Source organism: Muscardinus avellanarius (genome assembly GCF_963383645.1).
Source record: "Muscardinus avellanarius genome assembly, chromosome: 1".
Taxonomy (NCBI): domain Eukaryota; kingdom Metazoa; phylum Chordata; class Mammalia; order Rodentia; family Gliridae; genus Muscardinus; species Muscardinus avellanarius.
The window spans coordinates 110847596-110865140 of NC_137786.1; the positions used below are offsets into that span (position 1 = coordinate 110847596).

At 43.4% G+C, this 17545-nt stretch overlaps 1 protein-coding gene across 1 annotated transcript; it reads left to right on the plus strand.

Moving 5' to 3' along the window:
- Nucleotides 1–4813: 4813 nt before the first annotated feature.
- CAMLG (calcium modulating ligand) lies at nucleotides 4814–16849 on the plus strand (the record flags this gene model as incomplete). Its single annotated transcript, XM_080719758.1, has 4 exons — nucleotides 4814–4985; nucleotides 7599–8059; nucleotides 11391–11456; nucleotides 16658–16849. 4 exons carry the CDS (start codon nucleotides 4814–4816, stop codon nucleotides 16847–16849), a joined length of 891 nt encoding a protein of 296 aa, XP_080575884.1.
- Between the last annotated feature and the right edge of the window lie 696 nt (nucleotides 16850–17545).

Genomic DNA, 17545 nt, shown 5'->3' on the forward strand with positions numbered 1-17545 from the left:
TACACCCCACAGCCCTATTTTCTATTCTTTATTTTGAAATAGGGTCTCATTAAGTTGTGGAGGGGCCTCACTAAGTAGCTACGGCTGGCCAGGACCCATGAACCTTCTGTTTCAGCCTCCCAAGTATGGAACTGCAAGCTTGTGCCACCATGCCCAGCCTTTTTTTTTTTTTTTTTTTTCTTTTAAACAGGGTCTCACTGAGTTGTGAAGGTCCTCGCTAAGTAGCTGAGGCTGTCCGCGAACCGTGATCCTCCGGTCTCCGCCTCCTGAATGCTGGGATTACAAGCGTGTGCTACCACGCCTGGCATATGTGGGATATTTTCCATGGAAAGCAAAAGAGAGGGAGTGGGGAGGAAGGAAAGACCCCCAACTACTTCCTCTGATTCAGAAAAGCACTACATTGTCTCTGACCGTAGCTGCTGAGCTCGGTCACGGAGAGCTGCTCTTCTGCAGATTCCGTCCCCAGGCAGCGGGAACTTCCAGAAGACAGTAAGTCCACACACAGTGGCAACTCCATCAGTCCTTCTGGGACAGACACACCCAGAGGACTGCCTTGTGCGGAGTTCAGGGCGTGAGCCGGCCCCACCTTCTGTCCCTCATGAATTATGCAACCCTTGCTCCTCTCAGTCCCAGGAAATACAGTACAAGAGATTAGGCCACTTTTCTTTTTCAACCTCCTAAAATATTCGAGCAGTTCTTGTTGATATTTATCAAGCATTTATATTTCTCCCCTTTCTAGCACAACCTGATATCACTTTAGAAGAAGCTCAGCTCTAAAAATAAAAGAGCCTATTAATGCTCACCCATCACCCCAGGCCTCTGCTCTCTTCTGGGATGTGAAAAGAGACTGGTGGGCTGGGTGAGAATTCTCATTTCTGGCCATTTCTGCTCCTCTCCCACTCTGGATCCCTTCAACCAAATATAGTCAAGGAGACTTCATGAGATAGAAGAAGCACACTAGACGTTAAGTGCCAGCTGGGCGTGGTGGCACATGCCTGTAAACCTAGTACTTGGAGACTGAGACAGGAGGACTGCTGGTTTGAGGTCAGCCTCAGCAGCATAGTGAGACCCTGTTTCAAAAAATTTTTTTTAATTATTTTTTTCTTTTAAGGGCTGGGGTAGTTCAGAGGCAGAATGTCCCTGGGTTCAATTCCCCAGCACTAAAAACAAAAAACAAAATTAAGTGCCCATGAGTTCTCAGGAGTGAGGGAAAAGCTCAGTGTGCCGCCAGGTCGCTGGTGAGAGCCATCCCTCCCAGCAAAAGCCCCCTAGTTCAAGAGCTCCCTGCTCATCCACCAGCTTTTACTGCCCCCTGGTGGCCATTTGCATGTCATAAAAGTTTCTGAAATACTTCCCATGCACTCCACCATATCAAAGGTGAAAAGGTTGGTCACTTCCAAACTTTGCACTTGCCAGTCTTTATTGAAAGGCAGACATTTGGCTATATGGTGATGTTATGATTTGAAAATAGAATGTCTCCCTTGAAAAGCTCGTGTATTGGCAATGCAAAAAGGTTCAGAAAAAAATCAAAGCTCTAATCTCATCCGTGTATAAGTCTGTTGATGGGTTAATGAATGAGTGTAATGGGTGGTAATTTAGGCAGGTGGGGTGTGGCTGGAGGAGGGAGATCTGGGGTGTGATTCAGGATCTCTCTGTCCCTGGTCCCTTCCTCTGATTCCTCTCTGCTTCCTGGCTGCCATGATCTAGGCAGCTTTCCTCGCCATGACCCGCCACCACAATGTTTCTGCCTTGGAGCCGGCCAGCCCTGGACCGAGCCTCTGAGCCAGTGAGCACAAATCAGCCTCTCCTCCTCCAAGTTGTTCTTGGCAGGTGTTTGGTCACAGTGACAAAAACGTTAACTAACAACAGGTTTGTTTTCTTAAAAAAAAAAAAATACCTTATTGGTTGAGATTTTTCAAAGAAAAAATCTGGGGGCTGGAAGCAACTCAGTGGAAGAGCACTTGCCCAGCATATATGAGGCCTGTATCAGATCCTCAGCACTGCAGCAGAACAACAACAAAAAACCCCAAAAAAGTTGAGGAAAGGAGGATATTTTAGAAAGATGGTAGAGTAGGAAGCACTTTTGCAATAGGATATCACTAAATTGTTGAAGCTAGACTTGAACCTTCGAGCCTCCTGTCTCAGCCACCCTAATTACTGGGATTACAAGTGTGTGCCATTCAGGCCTGTCTCCGCCTCCCAAGCACGGGGATTACAAGCGTGCGCCACTAGGCCCGGCTCAGGGTTGCTTCTTGTTTGATTTTCATCCCAAGGGTTCATGTGCACTTCTGCTTTGAGACTCACTATATATCTTTCTCTCTGTACCCCCAAATTTCTATCTTTATTGCTACATGTTTCCTTGCTGGGAGCTCAGGAGACTGCTTCACCATCTACAGTCTCAGGTGTGCCTGGCCATAGTGTGAAGTCAATTCCTTCACTCATTTACTCAGTAAGTCCTGAGTGCCAAGGCAGTGGTGGGTGGCAGCAGCATCATCATTATTGTAAAGTAAAATGTGATGAGTCCAGCGGAGTGTAAAGCACGGGAGAGATCCAGTAGGCGTGATATTAGCTTTTAATTGTACGGGTCTCCCAGGGATGGGGCTGGGCAGTTCCAGGGGCCTGCATGCCCGACCGAGGCTAGAAGAGGCGGGCTCTTCTTTTCAGGTATGCATCTCCGGAGGAGGGGTTTACTCATGGGAACATGCGCTTCTCGCGAGATACTGCTCGTGGGGGCAGAGTGTGGAAGGGACCCGGACCAATCCATTATCATCATCATCACTGCCTGTGGTGCTGGGGATGGAACCCAGGGACCTTCTACTTCTAGGCTACACCTCCAACCCTATTTTAATTTTTATTTGGAAACAGGATCTTGCTAAGTTGCAGAGGCTAGCTGTGAACCTGCAGTCCTCCTGTCTCGGCCTCCCAAGTATTCAGATAACAGGAGTGTGCCACCATGCCCAGCTTGCCAAGATAGCATTGATTTTCCTGGCCCTAGGCACTTTTGCCTGGGGTGTCCTGCATCCATAGGCTTATTTAAAATTATATTTTATCACTGTGTTAAGGATGGCCTAATCCAGATTGGATTTTTTATATAATAATATTTTCTTCTGATGTTAATTGAAACCAAAACGGAAACATCTTTGTAGGCCCCCAAACTATCAGAGGCATCCTGCCTATTGTGGTATTTAATAAGTCTGTCCTGTTGTAAGTCCACATTGTAACAGTGTAAGATGTAGCCATGGGTTCTTGTTCTTAGTTATCTTAAAAAAGAATAGCCAGAATTCTACTGCTGTAAGCTTAAACAATTTTTATTATTATAAAGACAGAGAGAAGAAACAGAACAAAGCACTGCATTCGAGAAATAAATGCAGTGGAATGACTTGAAAATAAGACACTGAAGTTTTTGAATACCAAAACTTTCTATAAAGATTCTTTATCCTTAGCCGGCGTGGTGGCACACGTTTGTAATCCCAGCATTTGGGAGGCTGAGACCAGAGGCTCGCGGTTCGTGGACAGCCTCAGCTACTTAGTGAGGCCCTCTGCAACTCAGTGAGACCCTGTTTCAAAATAAAGAATAAAAAATAGAGCAGGGAGTGTAGCTCGGAGGTCAAATGTCCCTGGGTTCTGTCCCCAGACCCATAAAAAAAATTCTTAAAAAAAAAGATTCATTATCCTTCATCTTACCCAATCAATAGTCTTCTTACTCGACTAGGTGTGAGCCCACCCATTAATTCCGTGCAGGCCCTTTTTATGAATATGGAGATATGATTATGGGGTTTTCTTGCTCAAAGCCTTCTTCCTGACTTGATGCAGGTGTAGCCCAGGTCTTTGGTAAGACCGGAATGTGGTATTTGCCCCCTTAGACAAAGACCTGTACCATCCTCCAGCATCCTCGGTATATTTTAGCCTATCTGCTAGAAGTTATTTATTATGTAAACCTGTCTTTAAAATATGAAGACCCTGGGCTACAACTCCACTGTGCTCTTGCTGATCACTTTGGTGTGGGGAGCTCCGCAGGGTTCCTTCCCTGCCCGAGTGCATGCTCAACGCCCAAGCTCTGATTATTTTTTATATTTCGGGAATCCCAAAGCTATTTTCAAATACATTTTGAAGCCATTTCCCAATACCAGCACACACATTGTTTTAGGAATTGCAGCAGTGAACAAAACAGTGTTTGCCTTCACGGAGCTCGCGTTCCAGTGAGTGAGAAACAGACACAATAAAATTAGTATGTTCAGCACGGGAAGTGGTTATAAAACATGAAGGAGAAAAAGCGGAGGAGTAGGGAGTGTTGGCAATTCGGACAGAAAGTAGGCCTCCCTTGAACAAAAACGTGAGGAAAGCCTGGAAACAAAACAGGCATATGCTTAGAAGCACTACAACTCAGGATGGAAATCAGCACCAAGAACAAATCCCGGCGCAGCGCTCGGAAGGGGCGCCTTTCCGCCAATGGGCGAGGCCGCAGGCGTCTGGAGACAGTCAGCGCCGCAACCTCCATTTTGTTTCCTGGCACCGGAGGTGGAAAGACGCGGGTCCTCGCGCTTCCTTTTCCCCTGCAGCCCCACCCACGTCTCCCCGGGTCATCGTCCCCGCTCAGCTCCGAGTGAAGAGCCGGGCGGAGCGGTGGGGGCCGGGGAGCGGCGGCGCCAGTCCAGGGGGCAGGGCCCGGGCCGCCCCGCCCCGCCGCCCTCATCCAAGATGGCGGCCCGAGCCTCGCGCCGCGCGTCGGCGGCGTGCGCATGCTCGCGGCGGGTGGGCGCGCGCCCGCGGCTCGGCCCTAAGTCATCTGCGCGCGGGGTCTGCGGACGGGAGGATGGAGCCGGTGACCGGGGCGGCAGACGGCGGGGACAGGCCGGGGGCCCCGGCGGGCTGCGGCCTGTCGGCTTCCCAGCGGAGGGCCGAGCTGCGGCGGCGCAAGCTGCTCATGAACTCCGAGCAGCGCATCAACCGCATCATGGGCTTTCACAGGCCGGGGAGCGGCGCGGGTGAGCCCCGGGTCCCCCAGCCTCCCTCCCCCCCGCGGCTCTGCAGCGTCTTGCCCCCCCCCCCCCCCGCTGACCTTTTGGGGTTTTGGTGGGCCCCCCCCCCCCCCATGGTACTGGGAGTGGAACCCAGGGCATCCTACCTCAAGGTTATATCCTCACTCCTATTACATTTTTTTTATTTGGAAACAGGGTCTCGTTAAATTCCTAAGAGCCTTACTTAGTCGCTGCAGCTGACTTTGAACCTGCGATCCTCCTTCTTAGGCTCCCGGGTACCGAGATTACAAACGTGCGCCACTCTTCCCGGCTCCGCTGGCCCGTGTGGCCAAGCCCTGCTCACTGACCTCCGCTCTGTCCCTACCCCTTAAATGATGCCACACTTTCTCCCTCCTTAATTCCTGGACGTTCCCAGTCGCTCTCTCCAGTTTTCCAAGAGCCTCTCCTGAGATTGTTCCCACCCCGGGGTCCTTGGTCCAGATATTCCGAGACGCCCCTTCCTTCCTTTCCTGCCCCCTTGCCTTTCTTGAGGGGCACACATTTTACCCTAAACGCCTCTGCCCACTGCGCCCTCGCACAGTTGTTTACCTTTCTATAGATTCCAAGTGCATTTCCTTCCATCGCTTTCTCTGGAGTCTACCTTCTTTTTGCCTTTTGCTTTTTGCTGTATAACTCTTGTCTGCCTAAATCAGATTGTCTTTACTGAACTGCCTGCCAGTCCGTCCTACGTGGATCAGGGACTCTTGCGGTCACAGCTTAGTGTCAGTGTTTAGTGCCCTCAACATTGTCATCCAGAGACTTTCTAGAAGAGGTATGTGTGGAGGGACACCCTCCCTCCAGGATTCATAATTCTTTATAAGCACAACAAGTGCCACAAAACCGCCAGGGATTTCCTCTCTTTAGCTGAGATTACTGGAAGCTGCATTTAACGCTAATGGAAAGTTCATTCCTCACCCAAAGACAGGTCCAACTCATTTTTTTGTTTTGTTTTTTCAGTACTGTAGATTGAATGCAGGGCCATTCTACCACTGATCTACACTCCCAGTCTTATTTTTATTTTTTATTTTTTCGTGGTAAGGGGGATGGAACTCAGGTGCATTCTACCTTTGAGCTACACCCCCAGCCCTATTTTTTATTTGTTATTTTGAAACATGGTCTCACTGAGTTGCAAAGGGCCTAAGTAGCGGAGGCTGTCCTCAAACGCAATCCTCCTGTCTCAACCTCCCAAATGCTGGGATTACAAGCGTGCACCACCATGCCCAGCTCTACTTTTTATTCTTAATTTTAGAACAGGGTCTCACTAAGTTACAGAAGGCTTCACTAAGTAGCTGAGGCTGTCTGCGAACTGCGATCTGATCCTCAGGTCTCGGCTGGGATTACAAGCGTGCTCCACCACGCCTGGCTTTTAAAGGATTTTTGTTTGTTTTGCTTTTGATCAGAGCAACATCCAAAAGTTTGTTGTTTTTTCGTATTGTTTTTGGTGGTACTGGGGATGGAACCCAGGGGACTTCTACCTCCAAGCTACACCCCCAGCCCTATTTTTTATTCTGTTTTTTTTTTTTTTTTTTTTTTTAATTTTCTGAAACAGGTTCTCACTGAGTAGCTGAGTCTGTCTACAAACCTCCATCCTCCTGTCTCAAATGCTAGGATTCAAGCGTGGACCACCATGCTGGCTCTAAAGTGGTTTTATTTATTTATTTGTTTGTTTTTGTGGTACTGGGGATGAAACCCAGGAGCATTCTACCTCTGAGCGACACCCCAACACTATTTTTTACTCTTTATTTTGAAACAAGGTCTCACTGAGTTCACTAAGTAGCTGAGGCTGTCCGGGAACCTGATCCTCCTGTCTCAGCCTCCCAAATGCTGGGATCATAACCGTGCGCCACGCCCAGCTTCTAAAGTGTTTTCGCTGAAGCAGTATCTTAAATTATTTACTAGTGGCTGCTTGACTAGAGAAACAGTTGTAGGCTGTGCCACACCCCAAGCCTCCAAGGCTCTGGATTCAGAAATCTAATTTTAAAAAGCTTTAGTTTTTTTATTTGTGTGTATGTGATTTTATTTTTTTAGCCAGCTAAGCTAGTGTAAGCAGTGCAGTCATATGTCTGAGAAATATTATCCATGAATAGTTAGCCTTTATAGTTTTCCCATCCCTGAATTATCTTACCTATTTTGTTTCCTAGACTTATCTCCAACCCATGAAGTTTGTATTATTTCCTTCGCAGGATTACTCTCGGGGTGTTCTTTTGTGTGGCATTGGAGTTGAACTTAGGGGCATTCTACCTCTGAGTTACACCCCTAGCCTGATTTTACTTATTTGGAAACAGTCTCAAAGCTATGGGGGTGGGGGGCTCACTAAGTTGCCAAGGCTGGCTTTGAACCTGTGATTCTCCTGTCGGCCTCCCAAGTACTGGGATTACAAGTGTGTGGTGGCCTATTTTACAAGCGTGTGGTGGTATAGAGGAGGGAACTAGTTTTTGTGTTATGTAGAATCAGTGTTTTGATTCAGAGACTGTTGAATTCTGGCTGCAGCAGCGTATTTTTAAAATACTAACATGTAAGGTGTTTGCCAGGATGTAATACAAAGGGCTTTACAATTTTTTTTTTTTTTTTTTTCCGTAGAAGAAGAAAGTCAAGCAAAATCAAAGCAGCAGGACAGCGATAAACTGAACTCCCTCAGCGTCCCTTCAGTTTCGAAGCGAGTAGTGCTGGGTGACTCGGTTAGTACAGGAGCAACTGACCAGCAGGGTGGTATGGCCGAGGGAAAGGGGCCGCAGCTGGGAGACAAACTGGACTCTCTCGTTAAAGCACCGGAGTGCAGTAATGACGGCAACCTTGAGCTCCGGCAGCGGACTCGAGGGGACCTGGCAGCGAACACTGTCCAGAGGGGTGCTCGCCATGGCCTGGAACAGTACCTTTCCAGATTTGAAGAAGCAATGAAGCTGCGGAAACAGCTGATCAGTGAAAAGCCCAACCCAGAGGACGGAAGCACAGCAGAAGAATTTGACTCTTTTCGAATATTTAGACTGGTGGGATGTGCTCTTCTTGCACTTGGCGTCAGAGCCTTTGTGTGCAAGTACTTGGTAAGAAAAGAGATATACGCTATTAACTTGGAAAATGCAAGTTGAATATAATAAGTGCTCTTAATTTGTAGAAGTCACTGCCAACATTAAGTTAGTATCTACCAGATCCATGTAGCTGTTTGGAGACTTATTGTAAACTTTTATTCATTCTCGTAGCATGCTATGCTCTCATAGCATGAGAGTCTTTTCGTAATAACTAGAAGTCTTTCCACATGCCAGGTACCATTCTTAGTACTGTGCTTATATTAGTTCATTCTCATCCTTATAAACTACTTCTCATTGGAATTCATGAGGGGATGAAGATGCAGAGACATTAAGTCACTGGGCCAAGGTCACATAGCATCTAAGTGGCTGCTGGGATTTAAACCCAAGCAGTTTCTCTCCAAAACCAAAGTGCCTACAAATACCGTATATTACCAATTTTCCAATAGTTTGAAACATTCAGATATAGTTCCTGTGGTCCTGAATATGAAGTAATCTTTCTAAGATTCAAAAGATATTTTAGAGATGGGCATGGTGGCACATGCTTGTAACCCCAGTACTTGGGAGGCTGAAACAGGAGGATCGCTGTTCAAGGCCAGCCTCAGCTACTTAATGAGGCACTCCACAATTTAGTGTGAGACCTTGTTTCGAAATAAGGAACAACAACAACAAAAATTAGGGTGGGGGTGTAGCTTGGAGGTAGAATGCCCCTGGGTTCAATCCCCAGCACCACCAAAAAAAAAAAGGAAAGAATAAAATAAAAAATATAGGCTGGAGATATTGCTCAGAGGTAGAATGCCCCTGAGTTCAATTCCTGGTACCACAAAAAAAATTGATTTCAATATTTTATAATGCTATTAATATCTTATTACATAGTATCATAACAACAGCCTGTTTGTTGTTCCATGATATGGCTCTTTTATTTTATACTATGTAGAAAAATACAGAAAAGCCAAGCCCATAGTTCAGTGCCTTATTCTTTGAACTATTTCCATTCAGTAGACATTTTAAGAATACCCAGCATGTACCAGGCACATAAGACATAAGTAAATTTTTCAGATAATTAACTAATTAAGATATCACTAAGCAAAACAGGGTGTTTTTGTATGTTTGGGGCGGGTGTTAACAAGGTGAACCCAGGGGTATTCTACCTCTGATCTATAACCCAGCCCTATTTTTTTTTTTTTTTTTTTTTTTGGCTTGAAACAAAATCTCACTAAATTGTAGGGGCTAGCCTTGAATCTGTGATCCTCCTGTCTCAGCTTCCTAGATACTGGGATTAAAGGTTATACCACCACTCCCAGCCAAAATAGCTTTGTTTTGTGTTTTTGGTACTGGGGGTTGAACCCAGGGGCATTCCATTTTTGCACTACTTTCCAGCCTAATTTTAGTTTTTATTTTAAAAAAAAGGTCACACTAAGTTGTGGAAGGCCTTGCTATATGTTGCTGAGGCTGGTGGCCAACCTTGGATCCTCTGTCTCAGCCTCCCAAGTATTGGGATTACAGGCACGCACCACCTGTTTTTCAAAGCAGTTTTGGTTTGTCTTTGTTTAGTGCTATTGGGGATGGGACCCAGGGACATTCTACCTCTGAGCTATATCCTCAGCTCTGGTCTCACTGCGATGCAGAGTGCCTCACTAAATTGCTGCCACTGGCCAGGAACATCTTGTCTCAGCCTCTCAAGTACTGAAATTCTGGACATGTGCCACCATGCCCGGCTATGTTAATGTTTTTCTAAATGGAATCTGTTTCCATTTAGAAATGATTGGATTTTCCTGATGATAAATTATCATAGCAAAGATTGATGATGCTTTTATTAACATTGAGTGAGCTAAGTAGCTCTTTATCTGTGGATACTGTGCTCTCATGCATTTTTCCTCTCTCTCTTTTTTTTTTTTTGTTGTTATTGTTGTACTGGGGATTTAACTCTGGCTACACCCCAAGTCCTTTTTTTTTTTTTTAATTTTGAGACAGGGTCTCATTAAGTTGCTGAGAGTCTCAATACAATGCTGAAACTGGTTTTCAAATATGATCCTCCTCAGAGTCCCAAGTGCTTGGTACATGTGCTACCACACCCAGCTCACTCTCATGCTTTTAAAGCTATGTCCTTTTTTTTTTTGCGGGTCTGGGGGTGGAACCCAGGGGCATTCGACCTCCGAGCTATATACTCCCTGCCCTATTTTTTATTCTTCATTTTGAAACGAGGTCTCACTGAGTTGCAGAGGGCCTCACTAAGTAGCTGAGGCTGTCCGTGAACCGCGATCCTCTGGTCTCAGCCTCCCGAATGCTGGGATTACAAGCGTGTGCCACCACGCCTGGCTCACTATGTCTCATTTTGTGTAAGGTTTTTATTGCTGTTTTGGTTTTCTGGTTTTCTTCACCCTGAGCTTTTCAACTGTTTATTTCTCTCTGTTCTCATTATACTGCATCTGGTGATGTTTGCTCCTTCGTTCCCTTTATAATATTTTATTTTGGTGGTACTGGGGATTGAACACAGAGGTAGTCTACCTTTGACCTACACCCCAAGCCCTATTTTATTTCTTATTTGGAAACAGGGTCTCAGTAGGTTGATGAGAGTTCCAGTACTTACAGAGACTGTCCTTGAACCTGTAATCCTTCTTTCTCAGCCTCCTAATTACAGGGACTATAGGCATATGCCACCTTTTTAAAAATAATTAAATAATAATTTTTTAATTTAAATTATTTATTTATTTTTTATTTAATTTTTATTTAATTTTTTTAATTAAATAATTAAAAATTATTTAATTTTAAAAAATTAAATAATAATTTTTTAAATAATTATTTTTTTAGAAATAATTATGTAAATTGAATTTTGCTTTGATCTTTTCCATTTGTCTAAGAAGCCAGATTACTAAAACATTTTATAATAAGAATAAGTTCTCATTTTGAGGGCCCAAGCTAGGAACTGAGTTAATTCTTTGCCCCAAAGATGGAGGATTAAGTGGCATGTGTTTTGAGTGTTGGGCCTGTTATGTATGCTTCAGTTTGTCATTTAAGTCCCTCTAGATGAAGAAGATGTAAGAAGTTTTATATTATACATCTATCACCATTAGTACTCTAAATAATTTAAAAGAGAAATGTTAATGAGAGAAGATTTGTGGGAAACGACAAATTTGAAAGAATAGTATGATTTGAGAAACATGTTTTATGATTAGGAAATCAAACCTGTTTTCTTTACCCTTCCTTAGAAACATGATAACCTTCAGCCACTAAATTAGTACTTTATTATAGCTTTTTTAATGAGAATTTTATAGCTTTTGTTAGTTTCGTTGATTGTGATTTGAATGATTATGTTGGAAATACTTAATTTTATCTTCTATCTTCACAGTCCATATTTGCTCCATTTCTTACTTTACAACTTGCGTACATGGGATTGTACAAATATTTTCCCAAGGTAAATTAATTATTTTCTACATTTCAGTGATATATTTAGATTTATTCATGCCTAGCTAATTTAAAGAACTTAAAAAAATTAAGTCCTACTTGTGATCTGAATCTTAAAGTGTGGTTTGCCTGCCAGTACTGATCTTGAAGCTATTTGTTTCTGTTTAGGATACATTAAGTTAAAAAAGTGAATAATTAGAAACTTTCATAGAACTTTTGCATTGCCATACTTTTTTTTTTTTTTTTTTTTGGCAGTGCTGGGCATTGAATCCAAGGGCATTCCACTTTTTTTTTTTTTTTTTTGCAGGTCTGAGGATGGAACCCAGAGGCATTTGACCTCTGAGCTACATCCTCTGCCCTATTTTTTTTTATTTATTTATGTTTTGAAACAGGGAGGGTCTCACCAAGTTGCAGAGAGCCTCACTGAGTAGCTGAGGCTGTCCACGAACCACTATCCTCCAGTCTCAGCCTCCTGCATGCTGGGATTACAAGCATGTGCCACCATGCCCGACTGTATTCTACATCTTTAGCCATATTTTTTCTTCTTTTTTTTTTTTTTTGGTGGTACTGGGGTTCCTGGAAGCCCTTCTTCCTCCGGGCTACGAACCTGTGATCCTCCTGTCTCCGCCTCTAAGGTACTGCCCGGCTCATACGTATTTTTTCTGGTACTGGGGATTGAACCCAGGGGCATTCTACCTCTGAGCTACACCCCTAATAGGGTCTCACTAGATTGCTGAGATTCTCACTACATTGCTTGCTGAGGCTGTCTTTGAATCGGCTATCCTCCTGTCTCAGCCTCCAAATTACCATACATTTTTATTATTTTTTACAAAAATGTGGGCCAGGGGTGGTTTTGGTGAAAATCTGGGCCTTCTCCGTAGGGTGAATAGTACTTATCTAAGAAAAGTGTCCAATTTGTTTATTTGGGGTGTGTGTGTGTGTGTGTGTGTGTTAGTTACTGGGGATTGAACCCAGAGGCATTCTACCTTTGAGCTATGCACCTATCCCTGTTTTATTTATTTTGAAATGGTTTCACTAAGTTGCAGAGCCTTACTAAGGAGATGCGGCTGGCCTCAAACTTGCAGTTTTCCTTTCTCAGCCTCCCAAATTCTGGGATTCCAAGTGTGTGCCACCACATCTCAAGCCTCCTAAGTGCTGGGATTATAAGCATGCGCCATCACGCCCGGCATGCTTAGTCATTTCTAAGAGGCTGACAAACCTGTGTATAGTATAATGTATTTTAAACATTTGCATTTTTGAAGGGTCAAATTCAGAATGTAAAAGAGTAAAGAAAGAAATGTCATTTTAAGAAGCTGGGCGTGGTGGCGCATGCTTGTAATCCCAGCATACAGGAGGCTGAGACCAGAGGATCGTGGTTCGCGGACAGTCTCAGCTACTTAGTGGGGCCCTCTGCGGCTCAGTGAGACCCGGTTTCAAAATAAAGAATAAAAAAAAGTAGGGCAAGGGGTGTAGCTTGGAGGTCGAATGCCCCTGGGTTCCATCCCCAGACCCGGGAAAAAAAAAAATTTACTCTTGGCCTGGGGATGTAGCGTGGTGAAAGAGTACTTGTACTTGCCTAGTATACACAGGTTTGAAACCCCAGCAACACACACAAAATAGTAATGATAATAATAATTCACCTGGGAAACACTGATTATAGTTTTGTAGTAGCAAAAGTGTGAAAACAACCTAAATCTCTATAATAAGTGATTAGGTTAAAAAAAAAGTATGAATCTGGGTGTGATGGCACACTTCTACAGTCCCACTTCTTGGGAGGCTGAGACAAGAGGATTGCAGGCTTGAGGCCAGCCTGAGCAGCATAGTGAAATTACCAGCAACCTAATGAGACCCTGTTTAAAAACAAAAAGTAAAATAGGGTTGGGTGGCCAGGTATGGTGATGTACCCTTATAATTTTAGTACTTGGGAGGCTGAGACAGGATTGCAGGTAGCCAGGCTCAGCTACTGAGACTCTGTTTCAAAAAAAATAAATAAAATAGGGCTGAGGGCATAGTTCAGGGGTAGAATACCTATGGGTTCAACCTCCAGCACCAAAAATAAATAAATAAATAAATAAATAAATAAATAAATAAATAAGGCATAGGGCTGGGGGTATAGCTCAAAGGTAGAATGCTTCTGGGTTCAATCCCCAGTAACTAACACATACACATGTAATGGCATATCTATACAGGATGAAGAAACACTCCATGTGCTGATAATGGGAGTTCTCCAAGAAATTTTTTTTTAATTCCTATTTTAAAATTTTTGGTACTGGGAATGTGACCCAGGGGCATTCTACCTCTGAGCTACACCCTCAACCCTATTTTATTATTTATTTATTATTTTTTGTGGTACTGGGGATGGACCCAGAGGCATTGTACCTCTGAGCTACACCCCCAGCCCTATTTTTTAGTTTATTTATTTATTTATTTATTTATTCATTTATTTAGTGTGTGGTACTGGGAATGGAAGCCAGGGGCATTCTACCTCTGAGCTGTGCCCCTAGCCCTATTTTTATCTATTTATTTATTTATTTGGTGGTACTGGGGTTCCTAGAAACCCTTCTACATCCTGGCTACACTCCCAGACCTTTTTTTTTACATTTTTATTTGGAAACAGGGTCTCTTAAACCAGCGCGGCTGGCTTCGAACCTGCGCGATCTTCCTGTCTCCGCCCCCTCAAGCGAAGGGATTACAAGTGTGCACCACCACACCTGGCTTTTATTTTTTATTTTGAAACAGGGTCTCACTGAGTTGCACAGGGCCTCACTAAGTAGCTGAGGCTGTCTGCGAACTGTGATTCTCCAGTCTTGGACTCCCGAAAGCTGAGATTACAAGCGTGTGCCATCACACCCGGTTTCAACCTTATTTTTTGTTTTGAAACAGGATCTCTCCAGGTTGTTGACAGTCTCACTACTTTCTGAAGCTGTTCTCAAACCTGTGATCCTCCTATCTCAGCCTCCTAAGTACTGGACCTGGGTGTGGTGGCTCAAGCTTGTAAATCCCAGCATTTGGAAGGCTGAGACAGGAGGATTGCAATTTGTGGGTAGCCTCAGCAACCAAAAAAAAAAAAAAAAAAAAAAAGAAAGAAAGAAAGAAAGAAAGAAAGAAAGAAAAAAGAATAAAAAATTGGGCTGGGGGTGTAGCTCGGAGGTAGAATGCCCCTGGGTTTCATTCCCAGGACTGCAAAAGAAAAGAAACAAAAGGAAGGAAATCCAACTTCTTTCCAAGTTTAGAACTTTATATCAACCAGGAAGTGTGGTTGGGCACTCTCAGCCCTTATTCCACAAAGGTCTAGTTTTCTTTTTTCCATCATAGATCATAGATTAGTTTTGTCTGTTTGTTGTTGTTGTTGTTTCTTTCTTTCTTTGTTTTTTGTTACTGGGTGTTGAACCCAGATGCATTCCACCTCTTAGCTATACTCCCAGCCAAATTTTTTTTTTTTTTTTTTGGTACTGGGGCTCCTGGAAGCCCTTCTACCTCCGGGCTACACTCCCAGACCCATTTTATATTTTTATTTGGAAACAGCGTCTCTTAAGCCAGCAAGGCTGGCTACGAACCAGCGCGTCCTCCTGTCTCCGCCTCCCAAGCGCGGGGATTACAAGCATGCGCCACCATGCCCAGCAACCAGCCCAATTTTTATTTTATTAATTTTTTAAATTATTGGTGCCGAGAATAGAACCCTGAGACATTCTATCTCCAAGGTACACCCCAGCTCAATTTTATTTCTTATTTGGAAACAGGGTCTTACTAGGTTGCTGAGAGCCTCACCAAATTGCTGCAGCTGGCTTGAACCTGTGATCCTCTTGTCTCAGCCTCCCAAGTACTGGAATTATAAGCAAGTGCCACCACACCCAGATCTTTTTTTTATTTTAGAAACAGAGTCTCACTAAATTGCTAAGGCTGGCTGCAAACCGATTTATCTGGTTTCTTTTCTTTTCTTTCTTTTTTTTTTTTTTGCGGTACTGGCGATAGAACCCAGTAGCATTCTACCTGTGAGCTACACCCCCAGCCCTATTTTTTATTTATTTTTTTGAAACAGGGTCTTACTGAGTTGCAAAAGGCCTCACTAAGTATCTGAAGCTGTCTTCAAACCACAAACCTCCTGCCTTAGCCTCCTGAATACTGGGATTACAAGTGTGTACCACCACTCCTGGATTTATTTGGTTTCTGTTGATGGGTATTTTGGTTGTTTTCAGTTGGTGGTTATTGTGATTAAGACTGCTAGGAACTTTCTTTTATGAGTCTTTATGGACATAGATTTTCTTTTCGTGTGTGTGTGTGTGTGTGTGTTTTGTGGCTCTGGGGATGGAACCCAGGGGCATTTGACCTCCAAGCCACACCCCCAGCCCTGTTTTTTATTCTTTATTTTGAAATAGGGTCTCACTAACTTGTGGAGTGCCTCATCAAGTAGCTGAGGCTGTCCGTAGCTGAGGCTGCCCGTGAATTGTGTCCTTTGGTCTTAGCCTCTGGAATGCTGGGATTACAAGTGTGCGCGACTACGCCTGGCTGTGTTTGTGTTTTACTGGGGATTCAACCCAGGAGCATTTTGCCTCGGAGCTACACTCCCAGCTCTATTTTTTATTCTTTATTTTGAAATAGGATCTCACCAAGTTGCAAAAAGGGCCTAAGTAGCTGAAGCTGTCCACGAACCTGCACTCTTCCCGTCTCCGCATCCCAAATGCTGAAATTACAAGCGTGCGCCACCACACCTGGCTTTTCAGTAAAGTTTTTAAAAAGCAGTTTTGATTTTGTTGTTGTTGTTGTTGTTAAAAAGTAGCAAAATTGAGCCAGGCATGGTGGCACAGGTTTATAATCCCAGCACTTAGGAGGCTGAGACAGGAGGATCGCACAGGTTCGAAGCCAGCCTTAGCTACTTAGTGAGGCTCTCAGCAACTCAGTGAGATCCTGATTCCAAATAAAATATAAAATAGGTCTGGGAGTATAGCCCAGAGGTAGAAAGCCCCTGGGTTCCATTCCTGGTAACACACACACACACACACACACACACACACACACACACACAGAAAAGTAGCAAAATTGAGTGCAAAATTGTAATCCCAGCATTTGGAAGGCTGAGACAGGAGGATTGTGGTTCGTGGACAATTCAGCTATTTAGTAGAGGCCCACCAAAAAAAGCAAAATTGATCATATTTTTATAGAGTTTATATAATCTGCTGTAAGATTAATTTGAATCTTTCTCTTTATATAAAGGGTGAAAAGAAGATAAAAACAACAGTACTAACAGCTGCACTTCTATTGTCTGGAATTCCTGCTGAAGTGATAAATCGGTCAATGGATACCTATAGTAAAATGGGGGAAGTCTTCACAGATCTCTGTGTCTACTTTTTCACTTTTATCTTTTGTCATGAACTGCTTGATTATTGGGGCTCTGAAGTACCATGAAGAACTCAAGAAGCTTACCAAACAAACAGCAACAAAAAAACAGTTCCTCTTCTATATTGCAATGTTTCTAAAGGAAACAAATTGGTTTACACCTTTATGTAATTACATTATTTTATAGGGATTGTAAAGCCACTTTACTAGCTGGAATGACAGGTTCCCTGAATTAAAAGAGTTGAGTTTTTCTATTAGTACTGCTGTGAAGAATAGAGTACCAATGTCCTTCGTGGTTTTTTCTTGTTTAATTAGAATTCCTGAAATATATCTTTCCCCTGACTCCTCAGATTTATAATTCCTATTTTGGGGGCTGAGCTAGTACTTTTTGGGAGAGCAGATAAATATTGTCTGAGCCAACACTAAGGATTGCGTCTTGTATTTGTGTTATTCTGTCCTGAGAAATGCAACCATCCTAAAAATAAAATGAAGAAACTGAATTAAGTGTTACATCAGTTGGTATTACATTTCCTTACAGATTTTTGTATGATCTATTTGGTTAATGCTTATGATATTAAAAACATGTACTTTTTTATTGTTCACTAAGTCTTGTTTTTTTATAATTTTATTTTGAATTGCATGAAAAGTAAGTATGGTAATTTAAGTCTATTCCTTTTCATTTGGATTAAGATTATAAGCACACATTTTTTTCTTTTTGGTCTTTTTTGGAACCGGGGATCGAACCCAGAGCACCACACCTGCAGA